The 21,232-nt window shown below is 42.9% G+C and overlaps 2 protein-coding genes across 3 annotated transcripts; both read left to right on the plus strand.

The window, feature by feature from the left end:
- The first annotated feature begins 379 nt into the window (after positions 1–379).
- LOC110974225 (cytochrome P450 2D9-like) lies at positions 380–15,655 on the plus strand. Of its 2 annotated transcripts, XM_087131981.1 has the most exons (5): positions 380–817; positions 2,753–2,877; positions 3,674–4,636; positions 5,359–5,567; positions 15,531–15,655. In XM_087131981.1, exons 1-4 carry the CDS (start codon positions 534–536, stop codon positions 5,535–5,537), a joined length of 1,551 nt encoding a protein of 516 aa, XP_086988107.1. In that variant the 5' UTR covers positions 380–533; the 3' UTR covers positions 5,538–5,567; positions 15,531–15,655. The 2 variants fall into 2 exon arrangements, with proteins under 2 accessions (XP_086988107.1, XP_022081405.1); XM_022225713.2 differs by lacking the exon at positions 15,531–15,655 and having other exon boundaries at positions 5,359–7,824.
- On the plus strand, positions 7,972–21,012 carry LOC147795376 (cytochrome P450 2D9-like). The gene is made up of 4 exons (XM_087131982.1): positions 7,972–11,115; positions 15,531–15,655; positions 17,445–18,407; positions 19,242–21,012. The coding sequence occupies exons 1-4, from the start codon at positions 10,832–10,834 to the stop codon at positions 19,418–19,420; spliced, it is 1,551 nt and encodes a 516-aa protein (XP_086988108.1). The 5' UTR covers positions 7,972–10,831; the 3' UTR covers positions 19,421–21,012.
- Positions 21,013–21,232: the final 220 nt, after the last annotated feature.

Genomic DNA, 21,232 nt, shown 5'->3' on the forward strand with positions numbered 1-21,232 from the left:
CAACATAGCTTCGAAGTGGGTGGAAGAAATGTCGACAGTGAGTGCACTGCCATGTACGTATCCTTCCGCCATATGCGAATTGTAAAGAGAATTAGGCTATGCAACAGGCGCAAACCGCCTGCCTGCAAGGTAAAAAAAAAATAGGAACAGAAATAGCCAAGGTGTGCTTCCATGAATCCCCTGCCGCCTAAAACGCAAAAAGCAAATCTCCAACACATCATCTCACTTCAAGTTCCAACCATTCATTTTTGTTTAGTCATTTTAAATGTAACCACGCATGTTTCTTAAAGTAGAGAGTTCGTGACCTAGCCAGGTACTCTTGGCAAACCGGGACTGTTTTTGGTATACTCGACCCTTGATTTTGCACGCTGATACTCGACGTCATGCATCATCAATACAGTCTGCAGTCGTCACCCTGACAGTCCAGTAACTCAGTTGCAACTTCACCTGCCTCTTATAAAAACAGGCGTTGTTCGGCGCCTACAGTTGATGTGAACCGAGAGTAAAGGAGATCAGTTTACATTTCCAAGAGCATGGCAATCGCTGACAACGTAATCGCCGTTTTGACCAGCGCGAGCAACGGCTCGTCCGTCGCTTTCCCTTTGTGCCTTGTCGCGACATTCCTCGTGACGGCTCTGGTGTGGCGGCATCTGACGTACTGGAGGAAATACACCTTCCCGCCCGGGCCTCGGGGCTGGCCCTTGATCGGGAGCTCTCCTCTGATCGCTCCAGATTCCGGACAGACCAATGCCAACATCACCCGAATTGGAAAACAGTACCACCCTGACATGTTCACGCTGACTTTGTACTTAGGAAAGTAAGTCTTGCCTTGGTTTTGGTTGGGTTATTGGGCAACGTCAGGTCATCTAATGGGTTTGATTGATGTTCGGACGTAATCAACTTGATATTCATGAACGGATTATACTTGCGCAAAAGAATGTGTACCTATGTATCTGGATTTATGTGAATCTGGATGATAACCAATGTCCGCTTCTTCTTTTTTATAGATGTTTTACTACCTGCCCCTTTTACGGTTGTCTTGCAAAGTTGTCATATTTTCTCTCTAATTGCAAATTGGATACATTTTGCCGAGCAAAGTAAGCCACTATCATTTCGCAATTACTTTCTTCACTACTCTGGTGATTAACCGTGGATTCATGCTGAAAAATTTCTGAACTCTCAACATATTATTTACCGGGCGGAATTCTTGTGTTAATTGACAAATTGTTGCGTTCTATAAATAGAATATCTTTCAGTTGACTTCACGTTTTTGCTGCTGGGAAGTCCACAAACTCTTCATAACCTGCTGTTTTTTTCTCACGACGAAAAAGTGAAGGGATGATTCAATAGCCCACCTCCTCTCAGTCAAAGTGTGGAGGGATATAGATACCCCCCCCGCAGGATTTACGCCCATGCCTTGAAAAATCAAGGAGTTGAAGATGTTACCGAGACAGGTTTTCCAAGGTAACCTTTTTGGTTATTGGGAAGAGTCTGATGGTCGTTGGAAATCGCTTTTGGACGCTACCCTGTGAATACGTATTATACACATTGACCCACCATTTCCAAACCAGACTGAAGAATAAGCTATAATATTAATTATGGAAATTATTAATTAAGGAAAACTGCAAATCCCAAACTACCATTGCCCGGATCTATACCAAAGCTTGCAGCAGACAAAAATGGTTACTTCGGATAACTGTGAACTACCTCCTTTAAATGAAGAGTGTGTGTGGTGTTAAGAATCCTCAAACAGCAAAATTATTGGCCAGGTTTTGGAACGGTGCGTCACAAAATGTATGGTCAAACAGTAAATAATTTAGTTTAAAGGTGGGACAGCCAGAGAAACGATCCAAAGGTTACTTCACGTGTTTGTTTATTCGTCTGAACGTAGATGGATTAATTGTCTTCACTACCTTGCCTTATCATATAATGTTCACCCGGAGACTGGGGTCACGTACGTTCCAGGACCCACTGCAATGTATGAAACTGGGCTCTCGTGGTCAAGGTCACAGGTTATCAATTCCGTTCAACGTGCATATTTATAAAGAGACGCGGAAGGTTGTCTATCTGGACTTGTTATCGAGTCGCTCGGTGATCACACGTTTTTTGTTTATTAATTTTATTTGTCTGCTTGTTTTGTTTTTGTTTTTTTGGTTTGTTTGTGTTTGAGGCACACTTGGTATTGTTAATGCGCTTAAACATGGAGGACCCCCCTGTCAGATTCTTGATGTTACTTTAGCTTGACCATGACAAAAAGAGGAATGGAGTCTATACACGACATTTATGTTGAGAATGAATCTCTTGGGACCGAGTAAGCTTGTGCGGCCCGTCGGGTTGTCTTGGCCCAAGACGATCGGTGATCATAGCCATGATTGCATTTGTTTGCAAAGCATTTTCCCCCATTCTTTCTTGCACCAGTAGTGAATAACGTCTTGGAGATCTTGCTTCAGTGAGGGCGTAGCCGTTTATGTAAATTGGAATGCTGGTGTAGATATTAATATCTTCGAACAAATGGCGGCCTCCCATTGGATAGTTGAGAGCGGTCGTATCACTACGGTGCATATGTGCGTCATCACCGCGCTTTCGCAAACTAGTTGGTACGCGACTACTGTTGTTAGTCCAAAGTTTTGTTTTTTTTTTCAAAATCTAAAAAGCACTTCCGTCATCTTGCAAACTTTTGCGGCGAGAAGAAGGTAATGTTTAAGATTAAAAAAATGTACAATTTTTTGCAGTTTCCCTTCTTTTTTTTCAGGCGCATGCTCATTTTGAACAGCTTGGAGTCTCTTAAAGATGCCTTTGTGAAGCAGTCGGCTCTTGTGTCTGACCGACCAAGCGTGTGGCCATTTACGTATGTCAACGAAAACCACAGGAATATCGGTAAGTGGTTGTCGGAAATTGTTCCACACTCAGACAACATAGATATTAGTCTCTATTTCTTGAAAAAAATCTGGAAAATCTACAGGGTAATTTACAGTATCGAGAACAAAACTAGTATTCGCTTGGCACCGTTTTGTTGCATGATACGAACAGACTCCTTCATTGATCAGAATATATACGCCTCGAGCAGAAGCATCCCTTCATCGGTTGAAAAGAGCCGTTCTGGTGGCGATGTGACCACAACGCGTGCATTTCTTTATCGTTTGTGAACGAGTGAAGTTCAGTTCCGACAATAGAGCTATAAAGCTCTATGGTTCCAACCAAAAGAGCCTCCGTTGCTAAGAAAATTGCGCCTTCTCTTGGTCAAGCTCGAGGCTCGTACCTCTGTGGCACACTCCAGCTACTTGAACTGGGCAAACAAGTCGTGAGTCCTGTTTGACAGAACTTTATAAGCGCGACGCTATGTATTTATGAATGGCTAGGTCTCGATCACTGCAAAGGCGAATTACCCAACGTCCCTGGCTCAGATGCTAACGTCATGCATTTGATTTTATTCGGTCACCCGCGTCCGGTCAGATCGGTGCGATTTATATTTGGTACCGATGGGTAGTTTTGACACTGCCGATACAGTGAAAATTTCTTTTTAAATGCCTGTCTTGACTGTGTACATTACTGTAGTACCATTCGCGCCTTCAACGGATAAAGTATCAAGACAAAAATCGAAATGTTACAGAGAGTTTGCGCGTTTCCTGCTTGTTGCTTCTGATTGGTCGAAATTAATTGACCCCTAACCCAGGTGTCTTCTTGGAGCCTTACACCGAGAGTTGGAAAAGAGAGAAGAAGTACATGTTGCGAACCGTGCGTCAGTTTGGCTACGGTATCCCAGCTTCTGAGAGTATCGTCCTTCGAGAAGCCAATCACTTGGCGGAGCTTTTCCAGAAGAGGGAAGGACAGCCGTTTGAGCCAAGCCGATCCATCAGCTCCTGCATGCTAAACGTGACTTTATCTATGGTCTTCAGCACAACTTACGAAGAAGACGACAAGGAGTTTAATCACGTCTTGGAATCCGTTTTGAATTGGTATACGGACGTCTTCAAACTTTACCATGTGGAGCCGCTGTTGCCCCTCTTTGACAAACTCGGACTCAACGCTCGCCTTCAGAGAGGAAAAGCTATGACCAAGGAAGTGTTAGCGTTTGTCCAGAAGCAGGTCGACAACCACAAGGCGACCCTGGACCCGGACAACCCGCGAGACATGGTGGACGCCTGTCTGATCGAGTTGGCCAAAGACAACCCCAACAGCGACTTGAGAGAGTTCACCAACGAGAAGTTACTGTGGATGCTGTGGTTCTTCATCCCCGACCAAGCAGACACGGCCTCGGGCCCAATGCTCTTCCTGCTGCTGGCCACTGCTCTCCACCCTGAGGTGCAGCAGCGCGTCTTCCAGGAGATCCAAGAAGTCATCGGGAACCGCCCGCCTTCCCTTAAGGACAAGGACAACATGCCGTACACCGAGGCTGTTATACTCGAGACTCTGCGCATGGACACCAGCGTCTGGTTTCTGGTTCCCCACTTCACAGCTGATGATGTCGAGATTCTCGGCTACAAGATCCCAAAAGACACGACAGTCATCCCTAACATCTACGCAGTCCACTTCGACCCGAAGCTGTGGGGTGATCCAGAAAACTTCAGGCCCGAGAGGTTCATCGACGAAAGCGGCCGAATCAAGCGACCACCTTACTTCATTCCTTTCGGCATCGGTTTGTACACATTTTAATACCTTTGATCTAGATACCACAGGAACTCCAACAATAATTGGGAGTGGCTTTCTGCCTGATCCTAAATGCAGACCTTAGAACAAGCATTAAGGGCCGTCCTATAGTTTTCTGGTGCTCGTGGGTTTTTGGGTGAGAGGCAGTTCCCTTAGGGCCACTTGTACCCCCCCCCTTGGAAAAATGGAAAGATGAAAAGGGGACTCAGGCAGTGGAAAGAAACCAAAAAGGGAAAGGAGGAAAGTAGGACATATTTAATTAGTTTGCCTAAACATATCTCTGCATTGACTCCCTTTTACTGTTGATGTTAGGTTAGCTGCTTATGGATACTTTCTGCCCCCCTTGCGCCCCCGTGATTTGCTTACATCAGATTACTGAGAGCGGAAAGTGTCTTCAGCTTTAGTTGGATACGGGCATCACTCCAGAAGTTCCATGTAATAAGACTGCGTAGCATTATGAGACTGAGGAAAAAATTAGAATTTAAACCATGCTCACCAAAAGATGTTTGATGCCAGTGGCTGAATTACCGACCCGACTAAGCCTTCTCTAGGTGCAATGGGCATGGTTCAAACTGAAGTAATGTCACACTTATGAACCATGTAGAGTAACCTCGCACGTATAGTTTCCACAGATGCAAGCACTATTTCATGTTACTTAAGAAATAAACATAAAAGGAAGCTAACTCATTTTCGTATACCGTGAATACACAGGACGCAGGACATGTCTTGGCGAGTACATGGCCCAGAAGGAGTACTTCTTGTTCTACGTCGCGCTCATCCAGAAGTTTAAGATCAAGCTCCCGGATGGTGATCCGATACCCAAGTTGGAAGCACTGTGGTTGTGGGTCAGTCCGCCCAAGTACCATCTGCAAGCAGAGCTCAGAGAGTAAACAGAAAAGCATGTCGTGGAAATTTGGGAGGTACGGTCGTAAACCATGGCATAGAGTGACAAACAGAATGAAGTTGTATTTATCGAGACAAGACCGTTGCTTTTGATGATTTTTTCTATTCTAATGCTCTGGCAAGAAAAGGGGGCACTTGGCTGTATGATGGCTGTATTCGGATGATTTAGAAGTAAAATAAATCAATACAAAAAAATAAACGTAGCTTGAGACAATAAATTTGTTGCTTTTTTTTGCTGCTGTTTGAGAAATTTATGCGAAAGAGATGTCATTCAAGACCTTTGTGCGAAGTACACAGCAATTTTGCAAATGAATGGTGTCAATGGAGTAATAATATAAAGAAACCATTCGATAATTCATTAAATAGAAGAAACTTGTATGGTGCATTTTAACTGGAATATAACTCAGAACTTTCCAAAATTGGTGGATCCTCTAAAGGTTAAATTTCAGTTAAAGTGCTTTGATTTCTAATGTAAAGTTAGTTACATAAATCTGGGCGACTATTGTAATCAGTCGAGCATGTCAATGATTTCTATTATATGTACATGTACTGGGTATATCCATTATCGTGCGTGACTTTTTCTGTAATCGACGACAGGTAATGGTCCTTTATGATTGTTTTGAAGTGAAAGTGAAATTAGTTATTGCATTTATCACTTGTTCGATCCACCTGCGAATCTCTCCTTGTACTTAATCCACTGTCCATAATGTCATACGAAGCTTACAGATTTTCCCAATGTGCCTAGTTTAATTCCGCTCAGCTCCATTTCTATATACTCATTGTGCATATTCTTAAAGCTCACATCACACTTTCTCTTGGCTGGTTATATTTCTGCTGCGTACTTACGCTTGATGAGCTGTGATTTTCATTTTCCACATGCTTTTGCCGCCCACAAAATCTCACCAGGACAGTTGCTTTATTTTGGCTTTTGTACTTAAGGAAAACGCGGAAGCGACGCAAATACACCATAGATGTCTCAAAACATTTGCGGCAACATTCGCTTGAGTTGAAAATATGGTAACCTTTCCAGGATTTGGCTTATAATTAATCTGACATCGGGATTTGCGTTCTTGTTTACTTTTGCGCTTAAGCATGAACTAGCCTTAACACTAGGAAGAGTTAAAGCCAGTTGCACACACTGCAAAGTTGCACACATTAACTCGAGCGAAATTGCGTTACAAAATTGTCGTGATGTCAAATTCGCTTCGCTATTGCTTTCACCTGAAGTATGAACCGGCCTTCATCACGTACGTTTGTGTGTTACTCTTATTTTTTTAAAGTTGACATGAAAATTGAAGGAAGAGCACTTTATTACATTGCAACAACTTCCCTTTGGACTCACACGACTGGCCATCATTGTTTTGTGAATTGGTCCCACAAAATAATTTGGAAGATCATAATTGTGCTTAGTAGTTTAGGTTTGTTTGATTATTCCAATGTTTTGATATATCACTCACTTTGGCATCCTGGTGACAGTGGGCATTAAGCCGATGGTTCTAAGTGACTGAGGCCGGTTCATACTTCAGGTAAATATGAAAGTAAAGTAAATGTGACGTCACGTGGGATTTGCAGCAAAATGTCGCCCAAGGTTTTCAACTCAAGCGAATTTGCGGCACGACTTTCTAATCTGACGGCAAAAATTCGCTTTCGCTTGAAGCATGAACTGACTACTTTTACGGTCTGCAAAATTCATCTACAGGTCTTTAACTCAATGTTGCCCCGGCAACTATATGCGAAGTCTACCTCAGCCTCCATAGTAAGGTTGGCTCACATCCGCACTTCTAATTCGCTTGCGTGCGTATGTTTGGAATGCATGCAGGACCGTTGGTTCACCCTTCCTGTTGTCATTTGAGGCCAGAGAGAGGGGGAATTTGTGAACGGAATATTTTACCGGGAATTCCTAAGGAGTGTTTCTTGCTATACTATTCGTATTTTTAAGAAATCAACGGGAAACACCAAGAGGCCACTAGCCTGTGTTCCTTGAAGGATCAATACAATTTTCTTGGTATGTTTATCTTGCATGAAATATGATGGAAAGTATTGCCTATGGACGGTATATACCTTATTTCTTTCAACTGATGGCGCACAAATTGTGTATAAAAGAGATATAATTTCACTTCTCTTAGGTTACAGAATGCTAAACAGACATACAGAAATTAAGTCGATATGTTTAAAGTAGGAATGAACGATAAAATGTAAAAATACCGCATGCAGATACCATCCAACCATGCGACGAATTTGAATTAAATAATAGGCCTACTATTGATCTCAAAATGACGAAATCGTTTTATCTGTGGATGCAGTTAGACAAAATCGAATTGTGTTTACACAACAACAAATGGTAACTGTACCGTTATTTCTTCAACAAAATGCAGGCGACCAAAGACGAAATTTAAACATGGTGTAACGCTCCCACAAACTGTTCCCCTATATGCATATGGATTATAGTGTACACGCTACTAAACACACCACTTATTACATGTACATGTACATTGTACATGTACTCCACAGCGAGCGTGCAAGGACCATCTACACGTAGATTATACGGATCGTACACAGCGCATTGCATTCCACGCGCGACCCCGTTGCTCTATGCTGCGACATGCCCTTGAACTGCAACTCCGAAGCACACTTCCAACTTAAGTCATTTTCCCCCAAATCCTCCTCGGAGTCGATCCTACTGTCGGTCGCACATATAACCCGTACATTCTACCCACACAGACCCCCAACTCATACCGTATGTGTCCCGCTAAACCACACCCCGAAAGCCTGCGTCCGGTCACGGCACAGCGAGGTCAATTACCTCCGCTCACCCCCAGTTTTACCCCGTAAGAATTACGTGTAGATTTCCTAGCCATCCAGAGATGAAGTGTTGTACACAACCCAATGTATCCAGAAAGGCTCACCCTTTCCTTTCCATCGTCGCCCCGTAGCTCACCCACGAACAGCCTTTCAGTTTCACCCTCCCGCTCCCAAACTTCTGAGACCTTATCGCTCTCCAGAAACTAAGTCAGCGAGGACCAAGGGTGTACAAAATCCCCATAGACTTTCTACATGTATGAATTATTCATAACCACCTTAATCCAGTGCTCCCATTGGCTAAGACGCGGACCCAAAAGTCTATATAAATCGACCAGCTGCAGCGCTAGCGTTGAGTGTCGATCATTCCCGAGAGGGCAGCTTCACAGAAACAACTCTCTAACCGTTCGTGAGTGTTTTGCTCCGATATGAGCAACCTTTCTACAGCTCCCAAATAAATGGTTCAGATTTAGACGAGCATTACTTGAGTAATATCCAGCTTTACTAGAAGCAGTTGCTCATTGTAATTATGGAGAAGATGTGAATAATTACTGTTTAAAATACTGTTTAAAAGATTTCTGTGAGCCAACCCGCAAATAAAATCATATCTAATTTGGAGTATACAGCAGATTTCATCATAGGTATACCCGCCCTCAAAATAATGTTGAATCAGTTCGTCTCTTATGAAAACTATTGGGAATCAAACACTCTAAATAATCTATTATTTACATTCCGTTCGTAACAAGTAACGTTACTTGTTAGCCCCATAAATAATGCTGATGTGCTGGACAACCTGTTCTCATTGCTCTATCCTCCATGGCATACACACCCACAAAAACCAACACGTCATATTTTCTGAAACTTAAACCAAGTGGTAATTGTCCCTTAACAATACATTTAATTAACAGTTTGTTATCCACAGCACGTCTAGTATTTCTGGATTTCAAGGTGAAATTGAGAGGACAAGATAGAATATCTGTATCGGTTGGCAGATTTCTTCCTGGAATTTGATGAAAACAAGTCGGCACATTTTTACAGTATGCAAATTAGAATAACACTGTGGATAAGTTGGCCGGAACATTTTTGCTGAAAATGTCTTTCCCCAAAAAACACTTGGTTGAATTTTCAGAGAGGCGATATTTTCTTGTCAAGGGGCAGGGGTAGTCTAGCATTATTGGAATTAATTATGTGACTAGTATATGCTTTGCAGGTGGGATTTGTACTTGCCTTATTTGGAAAAGATCTTTAGAAGTGAACGGAATCATCACATTGTCATTTGTTAAAAAACGGCTTTTGCATGTCCTATGCAACCCATTTGATAGGCGATGCACGACGGGCGACGGACGACGCGCGACGGGCGACGCACGACGGACGACGCACGACGGACGACGGGCGACGCACGACGGACGACGGGCGACGCACGACGGGCGACGTACGACGGACGACGCACGACGGACGACGCACGACGGAAAATGGCATGTTTGGAACTGGTAAATGGCAGAATTGGGACACAACAAAAAGCAAAATGCGACGGACGACGGGCGACGGGCAACGGCAGATATGGAATTCCATAACATAGGGTTACATGCATTGATCGCCGTTTTTGTGGAACCATGGAACCGGAAGTTAACGCGTAACTTCTGCGATCGTCCAATGGGGGTATGGGAATCGTGGCGCGTCCGATTTATGACAAAGTCACTTACGGGTGCAGACCACTAATTCAAGTGAGAGTTTCTGGCCAGCTCATTGGCATTAAAAGTACCCCCCACAGTATCTTTTGAAAAAGGAGATTGTTTGGCCCCCAAAATGGTGTGATTGTGTAAATCCTTACCAGGATCAACTCCCTGGGTCTTCGAGCTTTCACACGAGAGCAGAATGGCTAAAAACTACGGTTGAAAAATGGTCCTAAGTGCCCCAGAAAGTTGAGTGTTGCCACTTAAAAATGGCTGCAATCAGACTTCGGAAAATCACTGTTTGGGGGGTGATTTTGTTTTGTGGCAACAATTAAAAATGTAATTGGTTAACCCACAAAAAATTGAAAAGAAATTGAAAGATAAGTGACCAGGCAAGAATTTCATTTGTGTTTCAGAAATCTCAGGGATGTTGGCGTGCGTGTTATTGGGCCCTGAACAGTACTGATTTTACACTGTTTTCAATGGGGCTTGAATTAGTGGACTGTACCCTTACGAACCAGATAGAGACCCCGTGCATGCATGGGCCTTTAATCATATGCAAATCAGTTGGAGAACATGTGGCGTTAATGTATATATGAAGGCCACATGAGGTCACAGTTCGCTGCGCCATACAATATACATGTATATATCATACAAAGCTCGCTGTCTATATTTACGCCACGCAGTAGGAATTACCGCCAGTAAGTGCATGGTGTTCCCGTTTAACCGCAATTTGGACTTGTCACAAGATCCCTAAGCAATACTATCGTCAGTTCACGGTTACAATCGTACATAACGATTTGAGCAATATGGCAGTCGTTGACAACGTAATCGCCGTTTTGACCAGCGCGAGCAACAGCTCGTCCGGCGTTTTCCTCTTATGCCTCGTCGCGACTTTCCTTGTGACGGCTCTGGTGTGGCGGCATCTGACGTACTGGAGGAAATACACCTTCCCGCCCGGGCCTCGGGGCTGGCCCTTGATCGGTAACTCTCCGCTGATCGCTCCGGATTCCGGACAGACCAATGCCAACATCACCCGAATTGGAAAACAGTACCACCCTGACATGTTCACGCTGACTTTGTACTTGGGAAAGTAAGTCTTGCGTAGACCCCACGATTCTGGGGTTACCCCTCCCCCAATTTAGTCCATATAATATCTGATATCTATGGCCCAATTTCTTTCTTTTTTCATGGTTTAATTTAACAACACTCATAGACTAGTCAGTGTCCTTGATGTGTTCCATGTACCGATATCACATGTTTCTGTTTGTTTTTGCACGCACTGCAAACGTCCGTGGCGCCAGATCACAGGCAGGATGGATTTCCAACAGACATACAATCCGCTCCAAGCGGAACAAAAGAGGACATGTTTTTTACTTCGTTTTGTTTCTTTGTTTGTTTATTTTGGGGTTTTTTTTGGGGGGGGGGTACTCATCTCATAAGCGCCTGATATGCGCGTTTGACGCAGAGCATGCGGAGTTCGCGTAACAGAGGTCGAGTTCGGGCGGCCCGTTCTTGACACGGGTCTCTTGTTCTCGCGCTCGAATGGCGGGAACACGACTGAAGAACACTGTTCTGGGACCTGGATCACACACCATCTCCTCGTCAGGTTTTTAAAGGATCATACGGAAAAACTTGTGAGATTTTGATTTTTGAACAGCTGCAAAAAGTAGAGAGATGGCTTCCAAAGCCAGATACAATGGGACGTTTTGCAAGATTAACATAATTGTTTTTCATAACACAGAAATGAATTCTTCTGTTTAAACAGAAAAGAATTCAAACCAGTTATTCGAACATTAACTCTCGAATTACGTACTAGACGCCGCCATGCCGCATGTTGTTTGTTCCCGGTGTTTGAGCGGCCGACCCACGAATAACAAATCGAGCTGTTAGGAAAATGATACGAGAACAAGCCGCAGAACGCGGGCGAGAACCTGCTTGTAACCACCTGTCTTTCTTTCACCGATTGGAGGTGCATTTCAGCTCGGGGCGGATGGGGCATTCTGCTAAGGACTTACGAGTTACGAAAAATTCGGGACTCTACTTTTAGTTTTAGGGAGTTAAGAATTACCGAAAATGTGCCATTAAAATACAAATATCAACGTTCAGACACACTCAAAAAGCTTCACTCTCTCTGTCTCTCTAAATTCTCAATTTGGGGGGGTTGGAAAGCTGGAGTGAAAGGCGCACGTACAGGGCCGTCATGGTGCCCTTGATCCGTACAGGCCGAATTTCGAAAATGTTTCTCGTCTGGAATATTCTTTAAAAAAGGAGGAAGAGAGGTATTTTTTTATTTTTCAAAATGGCCACCATTTTAAAATTTCATTTTTTAAAATGAAAGATAAGTTGGACAAAAAACTGAACATAATTTACAGTGTCGTTTAGTGTTGTATTGGTCTGCAAAAATGAACAGTTTTAGATGCATTTGCTTTATCCGCCAAAAGTGAAGATTTGTTTTGGTTGAGTAATTTTTAAAGGGACAATCCACAACACTCACACAATTTCCAAACAATAACCACGTATACAGCCACATGTTCACACCTTTAGTTTGGATGGATGTTGGTGCGTTGATCTACCTGGAATCCCATACTTCGTACAACGACCAAAACAAAATGGTATAGGTCATCTACCGAACATGGCACATTATATTCCTTCTTTTAAAAATATGGCATGGGTCATACAAAACAAAACAAAGCACCAGCGTGGGTCATCTAACCGACACGCCAGGGTACTGCTACTTAGGCTTTAGCTTTTTATCTGGATCGCTTCATCTGCAAGAATATGGCACAATGTGAGTGGAATTCACAATATCAAAATCGAATCATATACTGCAAGTGACAACTGGCCTGCGTCGTTTGGTGCCGGTCACCAATCGGCTCACCTACGGTCGAATTCCCCACTCGCAAATGCAGCGAAAAGACCACGAAGTGTTATCATTCCGTCAAGTACTGTCCGTGTATACCACGGTTTTATAACTTTTATTTTGGTTCGTATGGAAATGCAAACGAAAACCAAACAAAACAAGATGCGGGCTTATGATGAGTACGCTTGCATGTGCATGAGTGACAGAAAAATCCGCGCTAGATTTAGCCGCGCTAGACTTGCCCTCCCCCTCCCCTGCAATTTTTTTGTAAGTCCGAATGCATCGATGAAAATGGAATCGGGAACCAGCTACGGCCGCGCGAGCCAATTCTTTAAACACGTGCTCAAGCCTGAGAGGCGTTTTCGAAACGAGTGGGTTAGACGAGTCGGCGGCTTCGCTGATCCCTGCCATTTGATGCAGCATTCGTAACAACAGCATGCGAGGCTCTGGCTTTAATCAGCGAAACCGAATACCAATCCTAACCCATTCGTTTAGAAACGCCTTTAGAACTTGTACGTACTGTACAGTTATAACAGTACGTGCGAACACATTTGGGTGAAGTTGCCTTGCTCTAGACTCTCACGAAGACGTGTTTTGCGATCGCGCTTCAATTTATGTGGTTTACTAAGCGACTGACAGAGTCTATACTGAAAACTTCTAGTCACTCATTTCGCAAGTATTTATTTTCCGATGAATTGGTGGACTTTTTCTGTGGTTTTTTTTTTACAGCATATTTTAAAAATAAAAAAATAATTTCAAAATCCAGGCGGTCTCCCAAAAGGAAGCGGGCGGGGACGAGAAGCATGTTTTTTTTTGTATTTGTTTCGCCTAACTGCCTTGTCGCCTGGCTGGCTTGAGCCTTGCTTTGTATCGGCGGTGTATTTATCATTCGGTTTCCACTGGCAGACGGTTTACATCCCAAAGAGCTAGCATGGTTTGAATTTACTGTAGGCAGTTTTGCCTTGTTCCTTTTTATCTCCTAGTAATTTTGATGCGTGACATGTGGCAAATGTCCCCCTCTATTGTGTCTTCTTTTGTGTTGACGGAATCTTTGGAATTCAATTCAGATTTCCAGGGGGGCGCAGTAGGCGCAATAGCCTTGGGGTACAATGTATATGGCTTGTGTGTCAAATGGGGGGGGGGGTCGCCCTTTGCCATATATCATGCTGGATGTACTGTGAACTGTCGAATTTATGGTTGCACTGCAGTATGTCCCTGCATGGAGGTAGAATCACACCTCCATGGTCCATGCATGTCCCTGCTTTGATGATAAAAATCTTTTGCATTGCAAGTTAACATGCAAACTCTGTTGTATCGACCCTAGTTACCAGCAGCAGTGAGACGAATCAACATTCCCACTGGAAATGAGTTCTCGGAAATTCAGTTTCAATTCCTAAATATCATGCTGAAGGGCTGCTTCTACGAACAGCAATGTGAATGTACATGTACTGTACATGTACATGCATAAACAGTACAGAACGTTGAGCCTCCTGTCGTCAGTGTACTGTACTATACATGTAAAATATTTATTAGCACGACGTCATCAACATATACAGGGAACAGTCCTTGTACTACCAATGACCCACTTCGATTGCCCTCTGGTCCCAGCTCCATATTGCTTAATGACCAAATACTGTGTGGATTATGTTCGTTGGTTGTTGCATGGAGTAATTGCCTAGGGAAAAAAATTGGAATTATAATTCTCTAGTTGAAAAGTGGGGCTATTCTCGTTTGTAGTGAAAAGCGACCCAGAGCCTGGCAGAGGGAATCCTATTTTAGCGTTTTCATCCACTCTTTCAGGGGAGAAATTTTTACCCTACTGATTGAGACTGTTATGTACTTTCTTTCAAATAAGATATTTCAGAATTATATGGTAGTCCGATTTTTGGGACTTACCAATGGTGTACACCACCGTTAAGTGCAATTCAACAAACATGTATTAAGCAAATTAAAATTTTTAATATCAAATTTCTAACCATATTGCTCAACTCAAGCCACCAATAAAATACACTAGCATACACTACTGTGTTAAATGTTGATTGTTTACAATGTAAAAACTGGTAGTAAAAAAGTATTTGAAAAAATATTAGTTGAACACCGCATTTGCTGTTCTTTTTCAGAGTAGCACTTATTTCACCGTTCCCAATTGTGGGGAAAAAATCACTGAACGAGCGAATTCACCATCACTCCTTTGAAAGAGCCAAAAAATAACAAAAATTTAGACGGGTTACCATTTCATTTTTATGCAAATAAATTTAGGCCCTTGATTAGAATACTTGTACACTTGTACTGGTACACTTGAAATCTGATAGGATAACGGCATACGGGCGATTCACAATAGTGCGCCTCCAAGAGTTTGCAACGCGTTGGCCAATCACAACGAGCGGAATCTCTCGACTCATTTCAAAAGCGCTCTGGGTCGACAAATTTCGCACGTTGTGATTGGCCAACGTGTTGCAAACTCTTGGAGGCGCACTATTGTGAATCGTCCATATCGCTCCCCAAAGGTTGAGTTGTGTAAGAAAAAGAAACCGATCACTGTGGAACGTTTCTTGTTAAAACATTGAATAATAATAAAGCAAACCCTGCTCCCATTCTGTCTCCTTGTGAATATATTGTCATGACTTTTTTGGTGTTTCCGCCAGGCGTATGCTCATTTTAAACAGCTACAAGTCCATTAAAGATGCCTTTGTGAAGCAGTCGGCTCTTGTCTCTGACCGTCCAAGCGTGTGGCCATTTACGTACATCAATGAAAATCATCGAAATGTTGGTAAGTTGCTAAATTCTGGACGTAAAGCCTTCCGAATGGCGTAGCCCACGGCCAGCACTATCAAACATGTCGATGTGCTGCAGCCATCAAGTAGCGGCTTATAGAGGAGATAACCATAGCATGGGATAACCAAAAGGCAGTCAAAACAGGAAACTTGACAATGTGTTTTACTGTGACTTTATTCAACAACAAAGACTGAGAGGGTTGCTGTACACTGCGTGCTAACTGGATTCCTTTTGGAAAAGTTCTGACTGCTAAATCTCGAAAGACTGTAGAGGATTGAATCTCTTTGACAAATATTACATGGTGAGAATAACTGGACGTATGGTTGCATTAAGAAAACTTCAAGTGAAAACCTTAGTGCATAGGTCTTGGTTTGATTCTCAGAAATGCTGATGATGAATGGTTGAAGGATAACAGAAATTGAAAGCATTTAGTTCACGTGAAGTATTTCAAAATAACAATAAATCTGTAACCATTTAAAAAACATCATAAATTTAATGGTTCCCCTTTGCTTGTGACCCCCAAATTAATAAAGAGATCCTGCGTTTCCCTGCCCACAAAGATCCCTTTGGCAGTTCGCACTCCCAGGCTGAGTGGATGACGTCATCGCCAGAACTTTTACATGTACGTAGCGGATAGTTGAGTACATGCAGTATCGTACACTTGCAATAGACCACGTTGCGTTTGATGTGGCTTGGTCCATAGAGCAAGGAACAGACAGGCACTGTCTCAGTTCGGGTAGAAATTAAAAGACAAAGTCCTTCCGTGTATTCTTGAACTGAGACAGTGTTTGCCCGTGGACCAAGCTACATCAAACATCATTTCGTTGTCCGGGAGCGTTCGCCCCTGAATAGTAATGAAACAGTCATAAATTGCAGGGCCGTAGTGTGACGTCATCAAAACAGTCTTCTGTTACATCTTGAAAATACATCATGAAAACAGTATTCTACTGGATGCTCCCGACGACTTTTGTTTTTATTTGCCTGATATGCAGGAGAAATACAACTCGTGCTTTTGGCGGCGGTAGCAATCTTTATTTAGTTTTTACATAATATATTGCTTTGAGTATAACTAATTTTCATAAAAAGTGAAACTGTGAATTGCCGATGTGACTGATTTTTAAGCTGCCGCCGATCCCTCTATACATATGTACAGCTCTTGTGACAGCGAGCAACAGTACCTCAATTATTGGGAAGAATTCTGTGTATTGATATATGTGGCTGGTCCCCAACTCTAAGGACGGCCTAATCCTATCACGAAAATGTTGTGAGGAAGTTCATGTATGTCACAGGTACAGACGCATTATTACTTGTTGCTTTAGGGCCTGTTTATTTCACATAGATTCGGATGGGGATAAGTGATCCGACGTTGGTTCACTGACTCCAGAACCCGCCGAATGGATAGCTGTTGGATCATAGATCAAGATCCAGATCTGTACAAAACAAACAGGTCCTGGATCAACGAATGTGCCCGATGTGTACATTCAGTTCGCACGTGTCATGCACAAGCGAAAGTGTTGATCAGTGTTATTACATATATTTTCAAAGGAATTCTGTCCCTTGGGGCTCGAAGACATTACGTCATTATTACATGTACATGTACGTATGTACCTTATTACATACACGTATACACATTATTAGATACACATGTACATGTATGTGCCATTCGGTAGCTCTGGGGACGGTAATGGTATTTAAATGCTATCCCGTGATTCTTGCATAGTAGGCCTAAATAATTTTTGTACTTGTTTGGCTAGATTTTAACCGATTGTTCACGTTGGACTTAGGTGTCTTCTTGGAGCCTTACACCGAGACTTGGAAAAGAGAGAAGAAATACATGGTACGAACCGTGCGTCAGTTTGGCTACGGTACCTCTGGCTCTGAAGATGTCATCCTTCGGGAAGCTAATCGCCTGGTCGAGCTTTTCAAGAAGAGAGGCGGGGAGCCATTCGAGCCCGGTCGACCTTTAAGTTTGTGTTTCCTGAACGCGACTTTCTCCATGATTCTCAATACCACCTATGAGGAAGACGATGAGGAATTTGCCACTATCTTGGATTACATCTTGCAGTGGTACGTTGAGATCTTCAAGCTGTACAACGTGGAGCCGCTGTTGCCCCTCTACGACAGGCTCGGTCTCAACTCCCGGCTGCGCAAGGGCAAGATGATGACCAAGGAACTGCTGGCGTTCATCCAGAAGCACGTCGACTACCACAAGGCGACCCTGGACCCGGACAATCCGCGAGACATGATCGACTCGTGTCTGATCGAGTTGGCCAAAGGCGACCCCAACAGCGACCTGAGGGAGTTCACCAACGAGAAGTTGTTGTGGATGCTGTGGTTCTTCATCCCCGACCAGGGAGACACGGCCTCAGGTCTGTTCCTCTTCCTGCTGCTGGCCACAGCTCTCCACCCTGAGGTGCAGCAGCGCGTCTTCCAGGAGATCCAAGATGTCATCGGGGACCGTCCGCCATCCCTGAAGGACAAGGAGAACATGCCGTACACGGAAGCCGTTATCCTTGAGACCCTGCGCATGGACACCACCTTCTGGCTTCTGGTCCCACACTTCACCGCTGACGATGTTGAGATTTTAGGCTTCAAGATCCCTAAAGACACGACAGTCATTCCAAACATCTACGCTGTTCACTTCGACCCCGAGCTTTGGGATGATCCGGAAGACTTCAAGCCTGAGAGGTTCATCGACAAACACGGCCGGATCAATCGACCGGATTACTTCATGCCCTATTCAACCGGTTTGTACCTTTGACAACTACGACAAGATTTGTTTTCAATACAGACTAAATTGACTACCAGAATAAGAAGTCATTACTGAGTTGGCGTCATGCTCATGAGCAGGCGGTATTGCATGTTACATGCCTTTTCATCGACCCCCACCCCCCAAAGGAGCCTGTGTGGTTTTGGTTACTTATCTATGCTTCCAATCATCTGTGTGCTACGATTTGCAAAAATGCTTATCATATAGACAAGTTTTAAGATGTAACAAATCCTTGGTCTTTCCAAACTGCCCCCCACAGTCATCTAAAGACTGACAGAGAGGTTGCAAAGTTTTCAATCATTTAAGTATCCCTGAATGACCCCACCAAAGAGTCGATTTAGAACACGTGCCATTCGGGGGCCGTATCTGATGCGCTAAGTCACTTGAATATTGTAGGCCAGGAAGGTAAGTGCATCATTTTAGCGTCTTTTATGCAGGAACTTGTTCGCGCCGAATCATTCAAACAACACTGTCGATTTGGGAAACCCTACAAGTTTTTAACTTTCAAACATCTGGCAAATACGTCAGTGTGGAAGATCTGAATTAACTTTTTAAAAAAGGCCTTACGATGTTCCCAACTGCCTTCTCAACCACTGAACCCGTTTGAAATCTTGTGCACGAAGTGATACCACGGCATTGTTTGGGAACTGTTCTAGGACAGCTTTGATATTGTTCGAGTTTGTTCTTCGTGGGTAATCTTGCAAACTTGTACACATAACCAGCCTTATAAAGTGCCAACTTGTAAAATGAAATGACTGCAGTGGAAAACAAAGTTACCGGTAAAATATTTGTTTTCACGTTTTGCACACAGGACGCAGGTCATGTGTTGGAGAGCAGCTGTCGCAGAAACAGTTCTTCCTATTCTACATCACTCTGATCCAGAAATTCAAGTTCAAACTCCCGGATGGGGATCCGATCCCAAAATTGGAATCTCAGTGGTTGTGGGTCAGTCCGCCGTATTTTCGACTGCAAGCGACAACAAGAGACTAGACAGAAAGCAATGGTGACTTGCACATTGTAAACATCACGGCAAATAAATGACATCACTTTGGGAAAAACAGAAACATTATTGAAAAGTTGCCAGGCCATAGCCTCCAGTCAATATACATGCGTTATGGCTTGATATAGTGTCGTAGTCGTGCAAGCAATAAGCTGTTATTTGGTATGAAAAGACGTAATTATGCGTATTTGTACATCCTGGAGTCCTGTAAGCGCTCATAGTGGGACTTGGAGGTCGCTACTGAGCAAGTTGAGCGAAAGATTCCCTCAACAGGAACTTACTTGCGACATTTTTCACCCTCCTATGAAAGGTCATTGTATACGAAACTGAGTGACACGTCCAAGCAAAAGGCATAAATTGTTTTTTCCAATTTAGAAAAAGAAAGGATAAAGGAGACTCAATAAAACGGCCAGCAGTCTCACTTTGTGTGATTTGGTCACATGTATCGATCAGTGACCCCAGAACTTAGATGAAAAAACAACATGTTTGATTTGGGATTCGGAGAGCGAAAGGCCAACTTCAACCACTCTTTTTTTCTTGTTACAAGGTATATATGCCGTATATCAAACTGCTTTGAAAGGCATCATGTTCATGTATGGTGTTAGAATTTCTTGATTATTAATATTTTACAATGTATTGGACACTGAATATTCATAACGTCATTGAGAAGTATGGTGTTGACAAACCTGAATCATTCTATGTATCTAGTATTTTGGGAATAATTGGACATGTATACAGTATTAAGGACTGAACAAATCGTGTTTGAATGCTATAACGAAAATGCTATTGTTTAAACATATGCAGAGTGCAATTAATCAGAATTTAGTGGGTCAACATCTAGAGAGTAGTTTTGACTTTTGAAAATGCCATTTCAAAGAAAAGTTAGCCCGAGTTTATTATCAAATTTAAAAGGATGAAACAGCCAGAGAGTAAATATTACTGTAACGTTGTTCTGTAAACCTATTTCATTTCGAATGAAACGTAATCGTATTTCTTTTTTCCCGCACAAAAGGTTAAATAGCAAGTGTAAACTGCACATATTTGAGGCTGGCTGTTATCGAAAATGAGTGGATATTCCTTTCTAAACTGTAAATGGAAAAACTAAATGACCGTGATTTGAACCATAATGGTGCTGTTTGAAGACTTGGTTTCCGAAATTTACATTAACGACGGTGTGTACGAAATAATGAAATCGACTGTTGATTCAGCAAGTGGTTACCTCGTACGGGGTATGCATTAATACATGTATAGACTGCTACGAAGCCTGGCTAACGAACAGGAGAGGGAACCAAGTCCATGTGCCGTTTGTGGCGAAATTACTGTAAGCTAACATTTCTAAGTTCAATTAACCGATTTTCATTTAATTTGCTGTGAATGTATGAATCCGTATAGTATACATTCAGAGTGTTTATGCACGACTTTTTTGCCATTGTTTGATAAATACACAGATTTTCAATTTATTCTGGATCTACAAATATGTGATAAAATGCTGAGAATATGTACGTACACATAAAAGCTCTCGGCGACTATGAACAACGTAAAAAGATATGTGTAATAAACTCTGGTGTTATACCCACCGTTATCCCTGATGGCCAAAGGTCCGTTGGTTCTGGAAGCACAGCGTCCACGGGGCCATTAAAACCCGGTACAGTTTACTTATGTGACTTCACTCGAGCACTATAATACACTCGTGTTTCTTTTTCGTTATGCTAAAGTGGCGTGACGTGCTATGGAGGCCCGACCGTGTCAGGTTTTTAAACTTGGCCTACATTTTTTATTGCGAAATAACGCAATAGTTTCGC

This window comes from Acanthaster planci, unplaced genomic scaffold, assembly GCF_054643075.1.
Source record: "Acanthaster planci isolate LZ-2023a unplaced genomic scaffold, COTS_SCS Contig46, whole genome shotgun sequence".
Lineage (NCBI taxonomy): Eukaryota > Metazoa > Echinodermata > Asteroidea > Valvatida > Acanthasteridae > Acanthaster > Acanthaster planci.